This window comes from Stenella coeruleoalba (assembly GCF_951394435.1).
Source record: "Stenella coeruleoalba genome assembly, chromosome: 2".
NCBI lineage: Eukaryota > Metazoa > Chordata > Mammalia > Artiodactyla > Delphinidae > Stenella > Stenella coeruleoalba.
In genome coordinates this window covers 141,407,158-141,430,017 of record NC_137147.1, presented here as the reverse complement: position 1 = coordinate 141,430,017, position 22,860 = coordinate 141,407,158, and the positions used below count along the sequence as shown (strand labels likewise).

General features: G+C 50.1%; 1 protein-coding gene across 6 annotated transcripts in view; it reads right to left on the bottom strand.

Moving 5' to 3' along the window:
- The window catches only part of MEGF11 (multiple EGF like domains 11), a gene marked incomplete at its 5' end in the record, with an annotated part of 378,890 nt that overhangs the window by 50,140 nt on the left and 305,890 nt on the right, over nucleotides 1-22,860 (bottom strand). For all 6 annotated transcript variants that reach the window (XM_079910943.1, XM_079910941.1, XM_079910942.1 and 3 more), the window contains 3 exons: nucleotides 8,517-8,691; nucleotides 16,731-16,943; nucleotides 21,329-21,465. In XM_079910943.1, coding sequence (XP_079767069.1) covers nucleotides 8,517-8,691; nucleotides 16,731-16,943; nucleotides 21,329-21,465 — 525 coding nt within the window. The remainder of the gene's footprint in view (nucleotides 1-8,516; nucleotides 8,692-16,730; nucleotides 16,944-21,328; nucleotides 21,466-22,860) is intronic.

The window sequence follows — 22,860 nt, the reverse complement described above, 5'->3', positions numbered from 1 at the left end:
GTAAAAATAACGTATGAAAAACAGAGAGCCTGGCCTAGGGCCCGCCACGGTTCCTCAGTGCTCCGAACGTGGGCCACTGTCACCCTCACTCGGCCATCCACTTCCTCCAGACCTTTCAGGGAAGCTCCTCTGACTTGTGGCCCCCCCCCCCCCACGTTGTACAGTCTGCGGGGCGGCCAGGACTGGGAGTTGAAAAGGGAAGAAACACCATCATCGCCAGAGACTTGGACAAAAGGAAAACTGGGAGTGTTTAAAGCATGGACACCTCAGACCTGCCCCAAGAGCTTCTTCTGCTGTATGGAGAGAGCTGCAGGGACCAGGCCTGAGACCCAAGCCCCGGCTCCGGACCCCAGTGATGAGGGCAGTGATAAAGACGCGAGGAGCACGGCCGGGAGAGGGTGGTGTGACAGGGGGACTGTTTATTTTTTAGAACAGAAGAGTCAGCAATTTTCCCTAATAAAGCTACAAACCATGGAGTCCCAGAGCGGGAAGGCTGGACTCAGCCTTTGTGACATAAAACCAATTTTCCCTATTTTGCCCTGTGGATTAATTGCCAACATGATTTAACACTCTGGTGACACCCCTATCCCTCTCTGCCCTGGGAAAAATCAGTAGGTGTCTGCTGTGGGGACAGCGAACTCATGAGATGGAGGTGAAGGTGGAAAAAGCATCTGACTGGGAGCTATGTCACTTGCTTCACGTCCCGGTTCTGCCAATGATTTGCTGTGTGACCTAAGTCACTTTCCCTGTCTGGACCTTGGTTGCCTCCTTGCAAAATGAGAGGGTGCACCAGAGAAGCACGGAGTGTTCTTCCGAGTCTGCCACTGTAAAGGGTAATTCTCATTTTGTGCTCACACAGACCAGGAAGGGCAGGCATTATTAACCCATTTAACAGATGGGAAAGTAAGGCTCAAAGAGGCTGAGTACGTTGCCTAAGGTCACACAGCTACAGAGCGGAAGACTTGGGATTCCAATCCAGGCCTGTCTGACCCCAAAGTCCATGACCTTTACCTCCAGTAAACACAAGGAACCTTGACAATCAGTTATTGAACATTCAGTACATGCCAGGCTTTTTCCTAAGCACTGTGCGTATTTCATCTAATTCAATCCAAAGAATAACACTAGAATGTAGTGCCATTATTTCCCGTTTTATAGATGAAAAACTAAGGCTTGAGAAGCATAAGTAACTGGGCCAAGGCCATTCAGCAGAAGACGACAGACGCTGGGATTTGAGTACCGGACTATGTATGTGTGTGTATGTGTTTATATTTTTGGATCATTTCTGCTACTTTGTACTACCTGTGCTCCTCTGCTCACACGGGCATGGCAGCTAGAGAGTGAATTCCTCATCCCCAGCACAGCACCCAGGAAAATCTTTTACTATGCTAATTAGGAAGCTAGTCAACGGTGGGGTGGTTAGGGGATGAGAAGCTGGTTTTCTAGGCATGGGGCTAACAGTCTGACCTCAGTGTGATGAAGAACGAAACAATTAGAACAGGAAATGCACACACATTATATACGTCACCTGGCTCTAATTTTCAGTCCACATTCTCTTCTGGCCCCGCAGCTGCCCTCTCTCCCTAGTTTCAGCTCAAGAGCCACACAAGAGGCAGACATGCGCTTTGCCCAGCTGGTGCGGGGGTGTGTGTGTGCTGGGGGAGGGTGACGTCTTCAAAGGCCATAGGAAACCTTGGAGGAAAATTCAGTCACTGCTCCACTGCTATGGATTTCTGTAACTCTCATCCCCCTCCCGCCTTCACTGGCCTGAGCAGCTGAGGTTTGCCTGTGACCTACCGACAGCAGGGAGAGAGGGGAGAAAAATGGGTACACTAGTTTGTTCATTTGGGTGATGGAGTGCCCGTTTCCCTCACCAGTATGCAAGGTTCAATAACGTCAGACAGGGCTGCAAAAATTGCAGCATAAATAGATGAGCCCTTTAAGGTAATAGAAATTCTGTCATCCGGGGAGAAATACAGGCCCCGAATCCCACGGGAGGGGACACCAGGCCCCCCCTCCCCCGCCTCCCACACTCCCCGTCCCCCTTATAGCCGGAGCTGAAAGGGAGCATCTGTGCTGAGGAACAACCGGAGGGCCCCCTATCTCCCGGCCACACGGGCTCAATGCGTCAATGCGGGGAGGAGGTCTGGGAAATCAAGCCTTTGTAGCACCGGCAGTGACCTCACAGGCTGTTCACTCCAGGTGCCAAGGCGGCAACAACTAGTTTTAGAGCAGTGGAGGAGGCTTCATCAGGCTGGCCACGTAGGTGAGGCCTTAATTAAGGAAAGCTGGCCAGCAGAGGAATGTGGAGGGGCTGAGAAACTGGCCTTCTCCCCGCTGTGATGAGAAAGTCTGTTCTTCATTCTGTGGCTGCTCTTGGGAACCCTGGAGCCCTTGGGAACCCTGCAGCTCCCAGCCAGGAGGAAGTTTCAACTAACTCTGCTCTCTTCCCCTCGCCCCTATTTCCACCTGTACCCCCAAACAGGGGACTCAGGCCTGGACCAGTCAGCCTCTTCAGGTAGGGGACCCCTTGGGTACATGACAACAGCGACAATAGCAGTGGCAGCATCCCCAACAATAATGATAATAATAGCTAACACTTGTTGAACGATGACTAATATACCAGGTATTCTAGTTATTTTATATGTATGAATTAATTTAATCAGCCCAATAATTCACTGGACTTTATTATTATTACCCTTTCACATATGAGACAACAGAGGCACAGGAAGGTTATATCCTGCCCGAGGTCACACAACTAACAAGAAGCAAAGCTGGTACATGAAAGCGGGGAATCTGGCTCTAGAGTCTCTGGCTAACACCACTATATAGAATTGCGTAAGGTAGAAACTCATACTATTTGCCCAAAGAACCTGGAGATGATGCTGGGGGACAGCTGCTCTAGTCCCACTGCAGCTGCCTGTTTATCTGAAGTGCAGAGAAACCAGTGGGTAGATTTAAGCTCCCGCCCTGCTGGCAAGGCCCTTCGGAAATGCCATGAGTTTCCTTCCTATAAAGGTCAGTTCTGGAAACTTCTGCTAAGGGCATTCATTGCTCTTCCCAAGACTTTTATTCATTTCAAAGTGTCCTGAGCAAGATATTCACATGGTAGCCACGTGGTGGGGGAAGGCGGTAGGAGGTGCAGGGTTGGAGGGAGACAGACGCTGAGCCGTGTGCTGTGGGAACAGAGGAGATGAAAGGGTTAATTCTAAAGTGAGGAATATTCAGGGAACGCTTCATGGAAGAGGCAGCCTTTGACTTTAGCCTGAAAGGCTGACAAGGATTTTCATAGACTGAGATAAAGACAGTGGGGAGGGCCATTCTAGGAAGAGGGAAAAGCTTGAGAAACAGCACAGGCAGAGGCCCAAAGCAGACGCTGTGTCTGGGGAAAAGCGGATATGTGTGGCCACAGCACAGGTTTGTGGCAGGTAGCAGGGGATAAGGTTAGGGTGGACTAACTAGTTTTAAGGGCAGGTTACAAAGGACTGGGGTTTGAGCTTTCTTTGGTGGGTAATGAGAAGCCATGGAGAGGGGTGATGGGACCCCAACTTCCAAGTGGAGGGATAGCTCCACTTAGTCCCCTCAACCACAATACCCTCCCCTCACTTCCTGAATCATCCCTCACTCGGACACTCGCAGGACTCTGCCAGCTTGAGACCCCTGTCATGTGACCCTCACTCTGCCTTCCCCTACCCCTGTTCACCCTGGTGCTCTGGCTGGGTAAGGAACCTGGGTTCTCACAGGGCAAGAGCAACCTTGCAGCAGAAGCTCGTGGGAACTGTCCAAGGTGCTGAACCGACGCCACGCCCAGTTTTAAGTACTCCCATTTTAATGATTGGCTCCCGCACCATTGTTTCTGTTGGACAGAGAATTTCATTCCCATCTTATAGATGAGAAATGGAAGCCCCAAGAGTTAGAAGAACCAGAGCTAGGAACTTGGTTTCTTGCCTTTCAGCCCAGGGCTCTTTTCTCGCACTCAGCAGCCCCAATGTAGTCCAGCATTGCATACCCGAAGTGATTCCATTGCTGCTGCCAAGCTAACATGTAAAATGCCCAGACTCTCTTCCCACTTCCATCCCTATGTTCATTTCCCCAAACACTGACAGGTACGTCCCCCCCACAGCGCCTCCTGACACTGACCACTGAGGGCGAGCCACAGGTGCTTGGGTGGATCTGCCTGGAACAGCAACTGTGCACGTTTATGGCTTTATTGCATCGGGAATCCCTGGGCATAACTCATCCTGGCACTCTCCTTGGAAGGGAGTGGTGGGCTTGAGGGAAGCAGAGTTCTCCCACACTGTCACATTTCACCTGCAATTACTGCCCTTTTACTGGGCATCTAGTGTTCCAGGTCCTGAACTTTCCATTTGAAGTTTCTCACTCTCACGGCTGTCTCCTCTTAACAGATGAGGAAATTCAGACTTAGGCAGGATAAGTGACTTTTCAGTAGGGACAGTGGGGATTGGAAGACCACGATCTGAACCCAGATTTGTGTGGTTCTATGGTGACCCATCAGTCAAAGTCTATCATCTAATAGATGAGAGCTGTGGTGGCTCCCACCACTACTGGCTTTGTGATCATGGGCAAGTCACTTATCCTGTTTGAACTTCAAGCCCCTCATTCTCAGGCCGAGGCATGTGAAAGTGCACCTCTGTAGGGCTCCTGTGAGGAACAGAGATGAAGCATGTGGCAAGGACTCAGTAAGTGTTTGCTGCTAACGTGAATATGACTATTACTGGGCACAAGCTCTTAGAAGGCTGGATGGGCATCTGATTAGCCTTTCCATACCCTCAGCAGCTTCCCCAAGTTCTTGGCAGAGAAAATATCCAGTCTCCTGGGAAGGAAGGAGAAAGAGTGTGAGGGTTAGAACACCCTGAGTGTCAGGTGGGCTTGCTTCTGCCCCATATTCTTATGGCCTCAGGGGGTGGGGACCACCTGGCTGGATCAGGCTTGCCACTGGGCTCCCAGGGGTAGTTCAGTACGCCTCATGGTTACGTTGAGGCTGAGGTCATTCTCAGTCCTCAGACCCTGAGAGACCCCGTTTTCACAAATGTATCCCAACATCCTCCCTAAAGAGCCCTTGGCAGGAAGAGCTCTGATGGGAGAGGACAGCTGGGCATAGGCCTCACATCCATTACCATGTTGGCTACTCACATCCAGTAGCAGACAGGACTGATGTGACTCTCACCTTACAGATGAGGACACTGAGGCCAAGCAAGGTAAAGCGACATGTCCAAGGTTACTGAGCTGAGGCTCAAGGTCTCCAAACTCTCAGAAAAGGGTTCTTTTAATTAGTCTCAAATTAATTGCCCACCCTAAAACTCCTTCAAGGAAAAAGGCAGGTGCATAAATTCACAAACCACCTAACAAATAAAGGCAATGCTAATTATCACTGATTGCAGGACATTTGGGGGAGGGTCTCAGCCAAGTCTGCTTTCTAACGGCTCTGATCTCCCACCCTGACCAGAGCTGGCTAACTGCAGGAAGTTACATTCGTTCAGAAGCTGGCGCGAGGGCAATGGTTTGGTTTCCCCCTCGGAACCTGATGTGGGCGGGAATGAGCCACGCTGGATGAGAGCAACTGACTCTTCTGTAATCACCTCAAGCAGCTACTGCTCAACACCCGACAGCGCCCCAAAAGAAACTTTCCAGGTAAAATGAGGCTTGGCGGGAGGAGATGGATGGGAATTCACAGGGTCTCACCAGAGCCGCTTCGCTCACAATCTGTCTTATTTAGCCCTGAGCCCCAGGCAGGTGGGACTCTACATCAAGATGATTCCTACAAGTGCCAAGTCCCCCAAAGTTCAAGAGCAGGAAGTCATTTGCATCCCAGATGGAAGGAAGAGACGCAGGGGCCTGGCCTCCAGATTCCTGGAGCCATGGCCTGGGGGCAGTGGGCCCACAGACACTAGCCTCTCTAGGACCATCCCCAACCTTCACCCACCCAGGGCCTGGATTTCCCCTTCTTTTGAGGAGCAGTGCCTGAGGCAGGCAGCTGGGGGTGAAGAAGGGGGAACAGGGAGGCCCATAGACAATGTATACAATCAGACTGTAACAACCTCAGTGATGCCCCCTTCCCCTGGCCAATACACACACACACATCCACTTGCTCCTACTTTCTCTCATTTCCTCCAGAAGGGTGTGTTTCCTGACTTGGTCCGTAGAGTCTGCATAGCAGACCATCTTAGAAATCAGTCAGTTCATCTCCCCCTGCACACTCGCCATTTACAGATGAGGGAACTAGGACCCTGAGAGCGGAAGCCACTTGCCCTAAGTCAGAACTACCCTGGTAGCCAAGCTAGGACTGGGGTCTGGATGTCCCCCGAGAAGTCCTGTGTGGTCACTTCATTTTGGCTTCAGTCACCTGATCACTTGACTAGGTGAGACTTTTAAGCCCAAACAACCATTCGCTCCTACGCAAACCCCAAACCTCGGGCACTCCATTTATCTATGGGAGTTATGGACCAAGCTCACACCAATAAAGGTAAATTAGAGAGGAAATTTGCAGGAGGGACAGATCTTTTTCTCTTTTGAAGATGTCACTGGAGTCACCTTCACCCAGTTTTATCTGCATTGGGGAGGGGGAAGAAGGAGCTGAACAGAGTTTTGTTGTATAGACCAGGGGCAACCTGCCCACAAAAGACACTGTCACCAGGCAAACCTGTACTCTTACATCATGACAAGGGCTTCCTTCCAGTGGATCGCCACCTTGGCAGCACACTGGCCACAACCAGACCACACTCAGACCAAATATATCAGCATCTCCAGGAGAGGGCAGGGGCATCAGTGTTTGTAGAGCTCCCCAGGTGATTCCAATGGGCAGCCCAAGTTGAGCACCATCCTCTTCCTACTCAAAGTGGGGCTACTGACCAGTAGTGCTGGCATCACCTGGGAACTTGATTAGAAGCACAGAACCGGGACTTCCCCAGTGGTCCAGTGGGTAAGACTCCACGCTCCTAATGCAAGGGGCCCAGGTTCAATCCCTGGTCGGGGAACTAGATCCCGCGTGCATGCCGCAACTAAGAGTTCGCGTGCCACAGAGTTCGCATGCCGCAACTAAGAAGTCCGCATGCTGCAACGAAGAGCCCGTGTGCTGCAACTAAGACCCAGCACAGCCAAAATAAATAAATAAACAAATAAATAAAAAATAAATATTTGAAGGAAAAAAAAAAAGAAATGCAGAACCGTAGGCACCTCCTCAGATCTACCGGATCAGAACCTGCACTTTATCAAGGTCTGCTGGTGGTTTCTGAGTTCACTAAAGTCTGAGAAGCACTGAGGCAAGGTACTCCATACAGTATAGCCCATCTCTACACCTGACAGCAACCTTGCAAGGCAGGGGTTCCATTCCACAGGTGAGGAAACTGATCCTGAGAAAGGTTAACTCACTGGCCCAAGGTCACACAGTTGGTGAGTAGGACAGCCAGGATGTGACCCTGGGCTGGTTGCAAAGGCCACTCTTTGTACTACACAAACCACTTCTTACAGCACCATAAAAAATCTGGCCACGGGGGTCCCCTGAATGTTTGGGTCCTCAGACCCACTGGGCATGCCCCGCCATTGAACAGGATTCCACTTCCAATGTCAAGTTTTCCCCGGAATCAAACCTCATAAAGACCAGCATAATTCATGAGGAAATACAAATAGTAAACAAACACGCGGGGGAAAGGTTTACTCTCCCTAGTAATCAGAGAAATGCAAATTAGAGCAATACTGAGGAGCCATTTTCTACCTATATAATTAGCAAAAATTAAAAAAAGAAAAGAATGTTAGCAGAGTTGGTTTGAAATAGGTACATTCATACATGGCTGGTGGAGGCGTAGCTTTATATAACCCTTGAGGAAAGTAATATGGCCACATCCGTCAGGAGCCATAAATACATTATGCCCACCGACCCTGGGAAGTCACCCTAAGGAAATAACTCAATAGGAGGGGAAATGGCGTTTGTAGGAAGATGCTCATTGCAACATTTGTCCTGAACATTGGAAACAAATCAGTATTCAGCAGTAAGGGAATGGCTGAGTCAGCAGGGGGGCCATCAGCTCCTGCAGTGTCATGCAGCCGTTTAAAATGATAATTAAGAAGCCCAAGCAGCAAATATGGGAAAAAAGAAAGCAAAATACAAAACTCTGGGCTTATTACGTGCTCTGTGGTTATCATGATGGAAAAATACTGTGTGCGTAGGATATGGATGCAATATCCAAACCAGTTGTCTTCTTTGTCCAAACACCAAAGACGACAACTGGTGTTTCAGGGTGAGGGGACAACGGAAAGACACCTTCCTTCCATTACTTTTACAGTTACAAACCCCAGTAGAATCGGCCTTTAAGAACAGCCTTGGCAGCTTTCTGGTCATGGACTCTATCTCTGAGTGGCACATGGAGACACCCTCATTCTGCATCCATGGGCACAAGGCCACACTCCCTGATTCCACCTGGAAGTGGGAGGAGCTGGCCCCTCCTTTCCTGTGTAGGGGTGGGGGTGGGCGGAGAGGCCACGGGAGTCCCCTCCCATCTTACCATGAAGCCTGGGGCACAGGTGCAGCTCCCAGTGACGCTGTGGCAGTTGGCGCCGTTCTGACAGGTGCAGGGCAGCTGGCAGCCAGCGCCATAGTAGCCAGCAGGGCAGGATTCATTGCAGTGGTGGCCAGACCACCCTGGCTGGCAGGTGCAAGCTCCAGTTACCGGGTGGCAGCTGAGCAGATGAGAGAAGGATGAGAGGATAGTCTGGTCAGGAATGCGGCCATATTCCACCCTCTGCCCACCCCACATCTGGTCTGTCCAGGGCTGCAGGATCGAAGGGCCTCTGAAGTTAAATTTCTTTCCTTTTTTTTTTTTGGCTAGTATTTTCCCCCAGTTGTGAGTTGTTTATTTATTTATTTATAGTTGCGGCACCTGGGATCTTCTGTTATGGCACGTGGGATCTTTTGTTGTGGCGTGGCCTTCTCTCTAGTTGTGGTGCGTGGGCTCCAGAGCGTGTGGGCTCTGTAGTTGTGGCACGTGGGCTCAGCTGCCCCACAGCATGTGGGATCTTAGTTCCCCAACCAGGGATCAAGCCCCCATCCCCTGCATTGGAAGGCAGATTCTTAACAACTGGACTACCAGGGAAGTTCTGAGGTTAAATTTCTTAATGTATTATTTGTTTGCCAGACGATGCCAAGATTACATGGTCTTATTACATGTTTCTTATTAGCCCCAAGAAACTGAGGCTCAGAGTTGTTATATAATTTGTCTAAAGTTACATAGCAAGGAAGTAGCAAAATCAGGATTAGACACAGGTCTCCTGACTCCCAAACAAGTGCTCTTTATAATACAAATACACAGAGACCAAAGCAGGAGGCAGCCTCTTCTCTTATGGACTGGGAGGTCCAGCACTTCACCCACTCTGCACCCAAGGCAGATGCCCAGTGTGTGGGCAGGCACAAGAGGGCTGCAGTGAGACCCAGTTACTCTGCATATTGTAGGTACTCAATGAACATTTGTTGAGTTAAAATGGAACCTTGGGGTAGATGTGTCCTCCCCTCTATGGCAATGTCTATATTGGAGAGAATACCCTCCATCCATGCATTGCTAGGGCTCTTTAAGAGCGAGCAAGATCATCTCCATCCCCTCTCTGGCGAGCCCAGCAAAAGAACCATTTGGCTGGAGGCAGGGGCTGCCTGGCATGACCTCTAGAGAGTCAGGCAAACTCTGGCTGGCAGAGGTCTGATCCAACAGCCAATAGGCATCCATGATCTTGGGTGTGGTGACCATTTTCTTCTCAGAGCTTCTGTGGGGAGTGTCATTGACTGACGGCCCTAGCTACTGTGTCTGAAATCCATCGCTACATTTTCTCAGAGGTCACACTTCCCCTGGGCTGCTCTCAGCTAGAGCACAGCAGGGATATTAAGGTCGACACATTCTTGGCAAATCTGGGACTCCTCTGATGGACAAGTTTGGCTTAAAGACTCCCCATCTCGCCAAACTTTCTTAGAACTGTGCTTCAGTCTAAAACTTTCCAATCAACCTTCCTTCCTTCTCTCTTTCCCTCACACAGGTCAGACCTGCATTGCAGTCTCATGCTCCCCTAGCCTCCTCAGCCCCTTCCCCATTTTCCCTCATAGCTGTGTCCCTAGTAAATCTCTTGCTCTCGGCATCTGCTTCTGGGAGAACTCAGACTAACACTCCAGAGAAGACGCTGGATGTCAGAGACAAGCTTCTTGGATTCCCTGTGTCATCTGCTTCCTTGCCCTGGAGTCCAACTCAAGGGATACGGTCCAATGGCGCATGCTCTGGGCTGGCAAGAGAAGCCTACGTACAAATCTTGGTTCTGCTAAGTTCCACGAGGATATGGGCTTTGTCTCCCTGGGTCATTGGTGGATCCCCAGTGCCTGGCTCATATTCACTGCCCAATTAAATATTTGGGAATGAACAGCACTTTCACTACGAGTAATTATTTTCTGTCTGTTGACTTGTTTATCACCTGTCTCCCCACCAGGTGGCAGCTCCATGGGGGAGGGCCCTTTGCCTGTCTATTTCACTTCTGTATTGTACCCCAATGGCCAGCAGGGTCCCTGGCACCATGAAGATACCAATACATATTTGCCAAATGAAGTAATGGACAAACTAATTGTGTGAAGCCCAGCCAGTTTCCGGGAGCCCTGATTTTCTCATGGAAAATGAGGGATGAACAGGAGCAGACAGTTCCTGAATAGTAAGTACAAGTAGCTAATAGTCATTTTGGAAAATGTTTAGTCTCATTAATCATCAAATCAAAACAACAACTGGATATCACTTTTTCTCTATCAAAATGGTAAAGTTTTTTTGGTTTTTTTTTTAAAGGGATAATGCTCAATGCTGGTAAAGGTTTCTGGGAAACAATGTGGGGTTATATATCAGGAGTCCTAAAAATATTCAGACCCTTTGGTCTTGTCATTCCATTTCTAAGAATCTATCCTAAGGAAATAGTCACAGTTGTAGAGAAAGATTTATGCATGGAGATGTTCCCCAAAGCATTATTTATAACAGTGGAAACATGGGGGCAATTTATTATAATCATAAATAATATGTGACCAGGCTATTAAAGCACCAGGCACTTTACACCTATATTTCTAATCTTCAAGTAAGCCTGTGAGTTAGGCATTAGAGCCTCTATTTTTCAGATGGCACTTGGAGGTTATATGACTTGCCCAAGGTCACACCACTAACTCAGTGGCAGCTGGGATTCCGACCCAGGTCTGTCTGGCCATGTTCTGGTCACTGCCTCATGCTGCCTCTGACACCAGGGTACTGGTTAAATGAATTATGATAATTCATATGAAGGCATGTTAGAGAAGTATTCAAATGTTTTCCAGTGTATTTAATGATATGACATAAGGGTAAGTGAAATAAGCAAATTGTGTATAAAGGCATGATCTAAAATATGAAAACAAAGTGAATCAGAAATGGATGAAGAATGAACAAATTACAACAAAATGGTTTTTGTACTCACCCCTGGATTGAGAAATTATGAGTGACTCTGAGTTTTTTCTTTAAATTTCTATGTATTCTCTGACTTTCTCAAACTGAGCATCTATTATATTCATAAACAGATAAAAAGTGATAAAAATTATAATATGTAAAAAAGAATGTGTGTAAAGAATGGATGTTTGAAGACTTCCTGACTTTTATGGTTCCAGATAAATTCCTCCCTGGGTCCCACACTGTAAGGGGAAATAGTGGCCTGCACGGGTGTCATGGGGCAGGGGGCCCCTACTTGGTGGCCCTGACCCTCAGCCAGATAGTTGTGGGGTGCTCCCCTCTGTCCCCAACACTCCCAGCAAAGCCCTAAGGCATGGCCTTTCTCGGTTCCAACTTTTCAGGGGTCTCCTCTGAGGTTTGGGTTTAGGGTCAGAGGGACTGGCTCGGTCACAGTCGTGGAGACTGACATGCTTGGACCCAGGAAGTAACCCGGCAGCGCTGGCGGCCGCAATCAGCTCTGTCCGGCCCCTGGGATTCTGAAAAGTCTCAGTTGTCCTTCTGCCCTTCTTTCAAGAGATTCTCTCGTTACAGGTCCTTGCTCTGGCGTGAAGACCACCCTGTGAATTGCATACTAGACGCACAGTGAGCTGGCGAACGCTGGCCTCTAAGCTCTCCTGCGTTTCTTCTTTCCGTCTTAACCGCCGGTGTTTTGGATGTTAGGGGTGTGTCTCAACGCCAATTTTACCTTTTTACTCTGAGAAACCAGAAAGCTCAAAACCAAACCTGAGATAATTTCTTCCTCTCTCCTTTCATATCCCTAAAATTCTATTTTAAAAAACAAAACACCTCTGTTTTCTTAATTCGATCACCTGTCACTTATTATAGAAACTCCAAAATCCCTTTGAAAAGAGGGTGGGGAATGATCGCTGGCTCAGCGATTAGGACTGAAAACTGCCGTCGCCGTGCTCTCGGCACCTCTGTCACAACTCCCTCTCCCTGGTGTACCCTGCTCCCTGCCCCGTTGGTGGCAGAGCCATTCCCTTGGGTCACCTGGCAGCCAAGTGACTCCTGCTTAGGCTGGTTTGGCTTTTGCTCTGCCTTTTTTTTTTTTTCCCCCCTCACCTTTCTCCATTTCCCCCAGACATAGATTAATCACAAGTTAATAGGAGCCGAAAGCTGAACAATACAGGAACCTTTTCAGGGTGGAATTTTCTGCCAGTTTTTCCTGGCTGCTCTAAGATTGCTATCCATGCTGCATCTGGTGGCTAAGTCAAATCTTTCAAAGGTAATCCACTCTCATGGCTGCTGGAATTCGTCTATGACAATCCAATTGTGGAGGGAACATGGACGAGGTCTGACACACAGGTGTTCACTTTCTCAAGGTTATTCCTTTATGAAGGAAGGAGGCTGCTTTGTGTGTGCTACAAAGCATTTATAAAGGGAATGAAGTGTGGGGAATTTCACCAGCCACTTCTTCCTTCCCAGGGCACGTGGGTTCAACCTCTCTTTGAAGCAGCCTTTCCAGAGGGGCACAGAGCCGGGAGAGGCTGGGGCTAGCTGAGGAGGGTTTTCTATGGTTGGGGGTTGGGAAGACTTTGCTTCTCTAGGAAAGATGCTCAAGGCCTTCCTGGCAAGCTGTCTTGGAGGGGCTCTGCTGCAAGCTCTTGCCGAAGCCCGCGGGGAAATGAGGCAAGGTTTCTGGGGATCCCACACCCTCTCTCAGGGAGCTCGGTGGAAGCTTCGCTTTCAAAGATCACAAGAAAACTTTTACCCCCCACTGGGCTGACAAAAGGCGATAGACAGATTGGGAAACTAAGACAGAGGAGGAGTACACGTATCAGGACACTGACTCAGGGAGAGGTAGTTCTAAGGCCAGGACTGAGGGGTCCCAGGCCTACCCAGAACCTGCAGCTTAACCCTTGGGATTAGGAGTCCTAGAGTCATCCCTCTGCTTTTCTTGGATCCCGAGAGAAGGCTCTAGAATGGGACAAAGGCTCACAGGAAGGAGTGACCTGTGTCCACAGAGAGGAAGAGAGCTGTTCTCTGTGCCCCTGAGAACAAAGCCAAGTGCAGCATGAGAGAGGTGCAGTGAGACCACAGGCTCTCAACCTCGGGCAATTCTGCCTCCTCCCACCCCACCTAGGAAACGTTTTTGGTTGTTAGAACTTGGGGCTGGGGTATTGCTACTGGCATCTAGTGGGCAGAGGCCAGGGATACTGCTAAACATCCTGCAATGCACAGGATGGCTGTCCACAACAAAGAATTATCCAGCCTAAAATATCAACAGTGGCGAAGCTGAGAAATCCTGAGTTAGACTAAATAAAAATTCGGTGAGTGTCCGGGGCTTCAGTCACTGGGGCCGTATGCCAAGGGAAAGGGGTGAAATATATTTTAGAAATAGGGTGACATCAGCTCGGGAGCAGAGCCACCCTAGAGGAATGGGCGATTTAAGATGAATTCAGCAATTCTTTTTCCTGAAGGTCTGCTCTGTGCCAGGCTCCGTGCAAGGCTGAGGCCGCAGAGACCCACAAGCTCGGGCTGTGACACAGCTCCCTGCAAGGAGATAGTCAAGCAGACACGGGGGAACCCGGCCTGGGGGGTTGGCTGCCAGGCACTCTCGGGGTCCCCACGCTTAAGAAGCACTACTGCCTCCCAACCCCTGAAATGTGACACGTGTTAAAGACAGTAAAGCAAATAATCATCAATATTGAATGGGCTGAGATTAGCGACGGAGAAGAGGGAGTCCTTCCAGATTAATAATGCATTGAGGACTCCTTCAGAGGAGGGATAAATTATGCAGGGCACGGCTGCTTGGGTATGGGGAGAAAACAATAGCTCTTTAATTTGGGGGTTGGTTGGATCTCTGTGGCAGGGACTCTCCCTGCACTGGACCTCAGTGGCAGCCTAGCTTCCTGTCCCTGACACGGTCCTCCCTTGGCATCCCCGCAGGGGTAGGGGTTCCTGATGCTGCCCCTCACCCGTGGAACAGCCTGAGGCAGCTGCCCAGTCCCTCGACCAGCCATGTGGGACCCCCGTGTTTAGAGTCTTGGAGCTCTCACCCCACCCTCCAGACCCAGCCCAGAAGCCACCTCCTCCAGGAAGCCTTCCCTGACCAGTGAAGCGGTTTCCTGTGGTGCTTTCTGTACAGAGCCCTTGGTCACAGTTACTTGAGTACATGTTGGGACCCAGCAGGGCCAGCCGCATATATTTCATTGATTCTAAGATGCACTTTGCCCCACATTTTCAGATCTCTGATGGATGTGCTAGGCAGTCAATGGTATGTCCTGGCTCAGTTTTAGTAGTACATAAAATAAAGCAGTGCCTCACTACTGGTGTTGTCTTGTATTTGAAGAAATATGGTAGGAGGTCCTCAGTGTGGGTAGGTGCTCCAGACTCAAGTTCCTGAGGGCTGGACTTGTGCTGAGGGACCCTTTCTTTCTTGTGTTTGGCCCTGCAGGCTCTCAGTGTTTGTTGAATGAATGACTGAGCGAATGAATGCTTAAGTCATATATAGCCCATTCCATTGGCTCCAAGGCCCCCTCTTAATGGTCTCCTTCCCAACCCTCTGCCCTTGCAGAGAGCACTGCCCGAGCCACTTAGCTCCAGGAACTGAGGACTGGGGACAGATTCTGTCAAAGCCACGACACTTTCTAAGAGGCCTCTGCTTACAGTGACCCGAGGACCTTGGGTGATGTGTGGAGAATCAAAAGCTGGAAATGAAGAGGGGCCGAGGCTAGGTCCTGGCTGTCCCAGAGACAAGGCTACAAAGCAGAGGTATCTCTCTCTGCCCTGCCAACAGAAGCCACCCACTGCCCAGGGCAGCTGGTCCTGCCCTGAGCTGTCCTGCAGGCCTGAGGGGAGAAGGGAGACTCCCCTCACCTTGCACCATCCTAATAAGAGGCGGCCACATAGAGAGCTGTGGAAGCATTTATCTGGGGCCTGACAGCCTCATTTGAAGCTTTAATCTGGGGCCCGACAGCCTCATTTATCACCAGAGGGCGGTGCCAGCTGGTGCAGGAAGCAGGCAGTGAGGGGAGCCGGGGGATGTGGCCCAGGGCGGCTCTGGCGTCTCCACTTCCAGGAAGCAAGGCTGGGGCCGGCTTCAGCCCAGATGTCCCCAAGCCCCACTTTTTTTTTTAACTGAGCCTTTTATATTATTTATTTTGTTTAGTAGCACATGATAGAATTATACACAGATGATCTCTTAAAAATCAAATGTGGTTATTTGTATATACATTAAGCCCTCAGCATAATTTCTGCCTCTGAAGTGCTAATACAGTATTTAAAATTATACAAACATCCAGTAAACGGCATTTTAGTTTATGACACTCTGTTAATACAATAAATATACAAAACTTCCAAACTACTAAAAACGTGCAACATTAGAGGGACAGATGGAGGGCATTTATATAGAACCATGACAGTCACCGTAATGGCAGCGCAATATCACTCGCTGACAAACTATACAGATATCCCTAGATAAATAATCCCAGTCCTAGATTAAAAACCACTGACACAGGGCTTCCCTGGTGGCGCAGTGGTTGGGAGTCCGCCTGTCGATGCAGGGGACACGGGTTCGTGCCCCGGTCCGGGAAGATCCCACATGCCGCGGAGCGGCTGGGCCCGTGAGCCATGGCCGCTGAGCCTGCGAGTCCGGAGCCTGTGCTCCGCAACGGGAGGGGCCACCACAGTGAGAGGCCCGCGTACCGCAAAAAAAAACCCAAAAAACCACTGACACAGAATGCAGGGAGAGGCCACCCCAAGCCAAGACCCTGTGGGCCTGCCCTCTGTCCCTCCTGCTCCACCATTCTAGCCACGGCCCCAGGGGACAGCCCTCTGCAGGCCCCAGGTCAGCCATACCAGTTTTTAAGGTCCCTTCTAACACTGTCCCTCTGTGGCTCAAGTCCCCTGCTTCTGCCTTGGTGGTCCTGTCTCTGGGCCCCTCGGGGCTGGTAAAGGGCTTGGTTAGATGCAGACTCTGTGGAAGCGAAAAGTTCTCCCGACCACGCCCCCAGGGCCCTGGTACCCTGAGCCTAGCCCCCCGCATTCCCACCCATCCCTGCCCTGTTTCCCTGAGGGCCACCAAGTTCCCTCGTGCTCCTGTGTGTGGGGTCTCAGGTTGGCCTACGTCTTTTCATCAGACTGGCCAGTGAAGGTGATTGCGGAGGTCCCAGCCCTTTCACTGCCTGCCTGGATGATCTGGCTGGAGGTGGGCTTTGTGCCCTGACAGCCCCCTCCCCACCAGGGCCCACCCCACCCCTGTCCCCCGCTCACCTGTCCCCAGATCGTTCATACCTGATGGTGTTGTCGGCATCACAGGGGCAGGGCAAGCTGCAGCCTGGGCCGTGCAGGCCCTCGGGGCACAGCCGCTCCTGGCAGCGTGGGCCTTTGTAGCCAGGTTCACACTTGCAGGCACCGGTGGTGGGTGAACACTGACCCCCATTGTGGCAGTCACAGCGCAGGGAGCACTGGAAGCCAAAGGTCCCGAAGGGGCATTCCTCTTGGCACCTGCGGGAGAGCAGAGGAGGGTGAGGCTATGCCCCCTCACCTGCCCTTCCAGATCCACCCAGCACGTACCGCCCCTGCCTCCAGGCCTGGGCCTGGTGTGCTGCACCTCCTCACAGTCTCCTCCCCTCTTTCCTCTCCTCCTCCAGGAAGTATTCCGTGGTTTAGTCACCCCAGTCCATTCCCTCCTCCATGCCAGTTCCCCTCAGTCCCCAGGACTGAGTTCATACTATCATATTTCATTGATTATAGGCTTTATGTGTTTTTTTTTCATTTTTTGATTGCAGTAAATAAGTATAACATAAATTTACCATTTTAATTATTTTTAAGTGTACAGTACAGTGGAATTAAGTACATTTATATTGTTGTGCACTCATCACCACCGCCCATCTCTAGAACCTTTTCATCTTCCCAAACTGAAACTTCTGTACCCAGTAAACAACAAACCTTGTTTTAAAAATATATTCTAACATCTCTGAAGCCAGTTAAGTCTTATAACTGATGGCATGTCATAGTTTAATTTTCAGTGTTTTTCATTCTTAGCAATATATAAACTAATGATGCATCTCACAATCGGTGGCATTTCAGATTTGATGAAATGGGGTAATTTTATTTCTACTCGTTGTCTCTGCTCTTCGAGTCTTTCGGACAGATGTACAGTCTCCCTGCCATATGGGAGACGATCCTCTTCCACCAGTGTTGAGTTTCCCCGTGAGTACAGGATGCATCCTCCTCCATCAGACTGGAGAATCCCCCAAGACAGGGACTATTTCCTCTTCCTTGGACGGGGGGGTTCCCTCAAGGCAGGGGCTGAGCCTCTTCCATCAGCCGGGGAGCCCCCCAAAGAAGAGGACCTGGCCCCCTTTGTGTCCTGCCTCTGCTGGGGCCTGGGAGTTGGAACTCCCAGCATAATGATCATTATTTGACTCATCAACTGACATCCATTGGTTGTGGGTCCTCTGTGGGTGGGTGTAACCTCTGCTGCTGACTGCCTAGCTTCCTGGATGTGCCCAACACCCCTCACCCCAGCCCGGGGATATTCCCCAGGGGATGTAAGTTCATCGTCACAGCAACAACTTAAGGGGTAAACCTGGGGGCATATGGGGTAAAAGAGATGGGCAACCCCTGCGTCCCAGAGACAAACGAACAGAAATGGCCTATGGACTCTGGGGTTTTGGATTAACCGCATCCCCACAGTGCTTCAAAGGTGCAGAGAATGGGGAACTGACTTTACAGCTCTGACATCTGCTTCCGCGTCACAAAATGGGAGGATAATAACTAAACCTCACCAGGTGTTTGAGGATTAAATGAGGCAGCGTGTATAAACCCTTAGAAAGGTGCCCCATGCACGGTAAGGGCTCAGTAAGAAGTGTTAGTTCTTATTATTACTCTTGTTAATACTGTTTTCTATAGTTCTCCTAACAGATCCCTTCTGGCATGAAAAAGCTCAAAGGGAAGAATTCCAAATATTAACATTGGAGTGGACTTGAGGAATTACAAGTCGTTTAATGATTATGTTTTCCCATTTTCAGGTTTTCTATATATCTTCTACAATAATCAGGGCAGAGGGGAACAATAAAAGATGTTTAAAAAAATACAGCCTTTAGCTTCCCTGGTGGCGCAGTGGTTGAGAGTCCGCCTACCCATGCAGGGGACACGGGCTCGTGCCGCGGTCTGGGAAGATCCCACATGCCGCGGAGCGGCTGGGCCTGTGAGCCATGGACGCTGAGCCTGCGCGTCCGGAGCCTGTGCTCCGCAACGGGAGGGGCCACAGCAGTGAGAGGCCCACGTACAGCAAAAAAAATAAAAAAAAATACAGCCTTAGCATCTTTATTAACTCTTGGTGAGTCCTGAGTTGGAAGCAGTGTTTTCCACCACACCCAGATCGTCTTCCTACAAATCTTGCTGCATTTTAGTCAGTTTGAGGCCTCAGCAAGGGAAAGAACAGAAAAGAGAGGGAGGAAGAGGAAAGAGAGAAGGGGATAGAGAGAGAAGGAATGTGAGGTGGAAGACAGGAAGGAGGAGACAGTAGGATGGAGGAGGTGAGGAGGAAAACCAAGGCGGAAGGGGAGGACACAGAGAGGTGAAGAGCTGTACGATTGCTGCCTGGATTGCCAGCCCCTGTTCTGCCTCAGAATGGATTTCCCCAGAGGTCACTCAGGTTGCCTCTCCTGGATGTCTCAGACACCAGGGCAAGAAACCCCAGCCTGGAGACACCTCCGGATTCCTCCTTTTCACTGGAACATTCCTTCTCCCTCCCATGCAGCAGGACTGGGTACAGCCCTGGACAGTGAGCTCCCTTCTCTGAAGGGCACGTCCTGCCCCATCATATTTACAAAGGGACTGACTCCTGACTCCACAGCCCCGGAAAAAGAATCTAGAAATGAAATATTGACAACCTAATCCATTTACATAATCAGCCTCTTTTTTTTTTCCTACCCACAAGTTAAACAACTTATTTATTTAGAGATCAAGCAACGACTGCTAATGAATTTTACACAAAGCACGCTAATAATGGGGCCTGTGGAACAGAAGGGTAATCACAGCAGGAATTAGTTTTCTACTTAAACATCCTTCCTTTGCAACATATCAATCTTACGTGTCCGATATTGCCATTAACAACCAGATACATTGCTCAATTAAATTACAAAATGAGCTGCAAAACCCTCATTACGTTTCATGTTTAATTTGCACTGGATTCTGCCTATCCGGGGAGGCCTGCATTATCACACCCACTCAACTTTAATATGCTCGCAATGATGTGGGGTGGGTTCCTGCAGCTGTCACCTACAAAATAAATGGAGGCAATTTTACAAAATATTAAACACCAGGCAGCCCGTTTAGGTGGGAAACCCAAATGCTACCGGGCCCTTCTAGGAATTCATCATCTGTAGATGGTTGATGAAGCTTGCCTGAAGACCCCGAGGCTTTTGGGGTTTCTCTCTGCCTCAGGATCATGGGCTGGGCCCCAACAAGAGGGACGAGGGGTATTTCTCCATTTGGTACATCTTGGCACCAATGAGGTTGGATCCGCTGGTGCTGGGTCCAGTCAGCTGGAACCCTGGGCCCGCTTGTCTCCAACAATGAATGGGCTATATTCGCTCTCCTGTGAAAGTGGCCGGAAACAAAGGGTGCTGTTCTGGTTCTGGGGTCTTCCGGCTCCTGTCCCTGCTGGCTCATCCCAAATGTCTACTTATCCAGGGAGATGGTGAGGATGGGAAGATGGCTCAGTGCTTTAGTCCTGCCTCCCTTCTCCGCCTAGAGATGCAGTCTCCAACAGAGGTCAGAGAGGGGTGGATCCCCAGATGCCACACCCCACATTCTGTGCCAGGGATGCTCACGGAGATGAACACTGGCTCACAAAGAGATCAGATCTGGCTTAAAAGACTTCAGGCTGGGGGTATGTAAGCGCAAAGCTAAAAACGGAAAATCTCTTTTCTGGACCACTGAGGACTTGGGGCTGACTCCAGTGAGAGCTGGAGGGGTCCAATTATGTTGGTCAGAGCCAGAAGGACTCATTGGTTAATTCAGGCCTGATTCCTGCTTCCTGCTGTTACCTGGGCAGGGGAAGCAGAGTAACAAAATCCAGGGCCAGAGGTGAAGCATGGATCCCACAGAAGCAGGCAATGGTGTGACAGCCTCCTCTCTACTGCCCGTCTCTCTGCTCAAAGAGACACACGTGGTTCAGAGTGAGAGGGAGGGGACTTGCCCTGGTTCTCTGGACAAACGTCCTCCACCAGCTCTGAATCCATTCACCGTCAGACACCTTGGCTGTCGTTTCTGCTCCTTCTAGAGCGCCTGCCCTATCATCGTGGAATCTTTCTTACCCTGGCAAGTGCGCACGTCTGGCAGTCCCTCCATTATGTGTTTTGTGGGTCATCAACTAAGGTTGCTGGCTGGTTTGATACCAGGACATTGGTGCCCTTGATCGGTCTGCTCTCAGGCCACAGGCCTTCAGAGGATGCAAACTGACGTCAGTATCCTTTTGGCAGAACTCACGTCAGGAATAAAAATCCACTTCTAAAAGCAATTGTGCAGAATGTGTGACCTGAGTTTGCACGCTCAGCTTCCTTGGCTTATCGGTGCCACTGCCTCTCTCCAGGAGGGCAGCAAGTAGAGAGTGGTGGTAGGTGCCCACCCGCTTCCGCAGGTGAGTCAATGCAAGCTCAGGGCTTGGGTCACTGGGCTGGGGGTGGGGGCGGGTACCCTCAGCAGGCTGAGGGCCAGGAAGGATGGGTTGGCAGAAGGACTCAGAATGCTTTCTGAGAAAGGAACAGGAAAGCTGGCAGAAGAAGGCCATGGACCGGTAAAGCTGAGCTGTTCTCTTCAAGGCTGCTGTGAAAAGGAGTATTATGTACAGCAAGGATGAGAGTTAACAGCTTCCTTACCTGTCCCCCATGTATCCGGCTGTGCAGTGGCACTGCCCAGTCACGTGGTCACACTGCCCTCCATGGTGGCAAGGACAGTCCTGGCTGCAATTCTGGCCGAATGTCCCTGGTGGGCAGGGCTGGGCACACACTGCTCCCTGAAACACAGGAGGGAAGACATGCAGAAGTGGTGCTGCTGAGATGCAATCCTGAGGCCACCTTCTTCTAGAAGTAGCACAGTTGCTACAGCCCAAGGGACCACGCCATTCCCTCAGTGGCACCTTCTCCCCAATCACAGATGCATAGAAAGCGAGACACCATGGCTTCAAAGCTAGAGATGGGCAGACTGAGGCCAACTGGCTCATCTAATTATTCAGCACACACTTATTGAGTGCCTGTTGTATACCAGGTCCTGTGTTAGACACTAGGGATATGAAAATATGAGTAAGACTCAATTTCTCTCCTCCCAGTCTACTAGGGAGAGAGACAGCAAACAGGTAACTAGTGCACGGTGCTAGGTGCCCTCACACCGGTACACAATAAAGTGCTGAGGAAAAACAAAGCAGCGGTGTGATTAAACATGGTGGTCTGGAAACACACATTTATCTCTACTTCTTTCCCAAACCTAGCTAAGAGGAGAGTAAAGGGGGGAAATGTACAGACCTACAAGGAGAAAAGGAAGGGGAGAGGGGACCGTAGAGGACAAGAGGTGTCACGTGGTGGAAGATGGACCGGCAGATAGAGGAGCAGAAACTGCTGGGGTTTCTGTTTTCTCAGCAATGCCAAGTCCCTGCAGAGCACACGTTGCAAGACAAAGCTCAGAAAAGCTCAGGAATCAGAGACACCAGGGGCCTCTGAAGGCCAAGGGGCACATGTGGGGAAACAGGGGGACGGTCTGAAAGTTTATAAAAGAGGGAATTAGACCCCAGATTTTTACTCCCATTTCAAATAGCCAAGTGACTTCCCAAGACTGACAGTTTACTTTTAGGGAGGTTGATCCATATAGGTTTCAGACACAGGGACACCAAGCACAGCTAAGGGGAGTGGGGCAACAGAAATGGGGATCTTCTGAGACCTGCCTGCTGAACAGACCCTCTGCTCTCTTCCCCTGCTCCGCTCCTACGATGCTAGTGACCCGACTCTACTCCCTCTGGCAGGGTTCTGGCGGATTCCTTTCCGGGGACACTGAGAAGAAAGGCCTATAAGTAATGATATTTGAGAGTCCCATCAGTCAACAAGCCTGGCATCTCCCCCTGCCCCCTAGGCTTCCAACCAGCTTTTCCAAGGATCATGGTAAAACATGAACAGGAAGCCAGGGATCACCAGATATTTGAAACGAGGCTCTAGCAAGTTGGGAGATGGCGGTAAAGCACATTATGTAGAAATATGGAGGGAAATGCCAGAAGAGACACCTAAAAGATCTGAAGCTGGGACCTTTCAGGAGAGGGACTCGTGGCAGGTCTGGGGGGTGCAGAGGACTGCTTTCCCCTCCCTCCAGTAGTAGCCTTGTGGTATTAGATACTGTGTATAATTTTTCAATTATACATGGGACT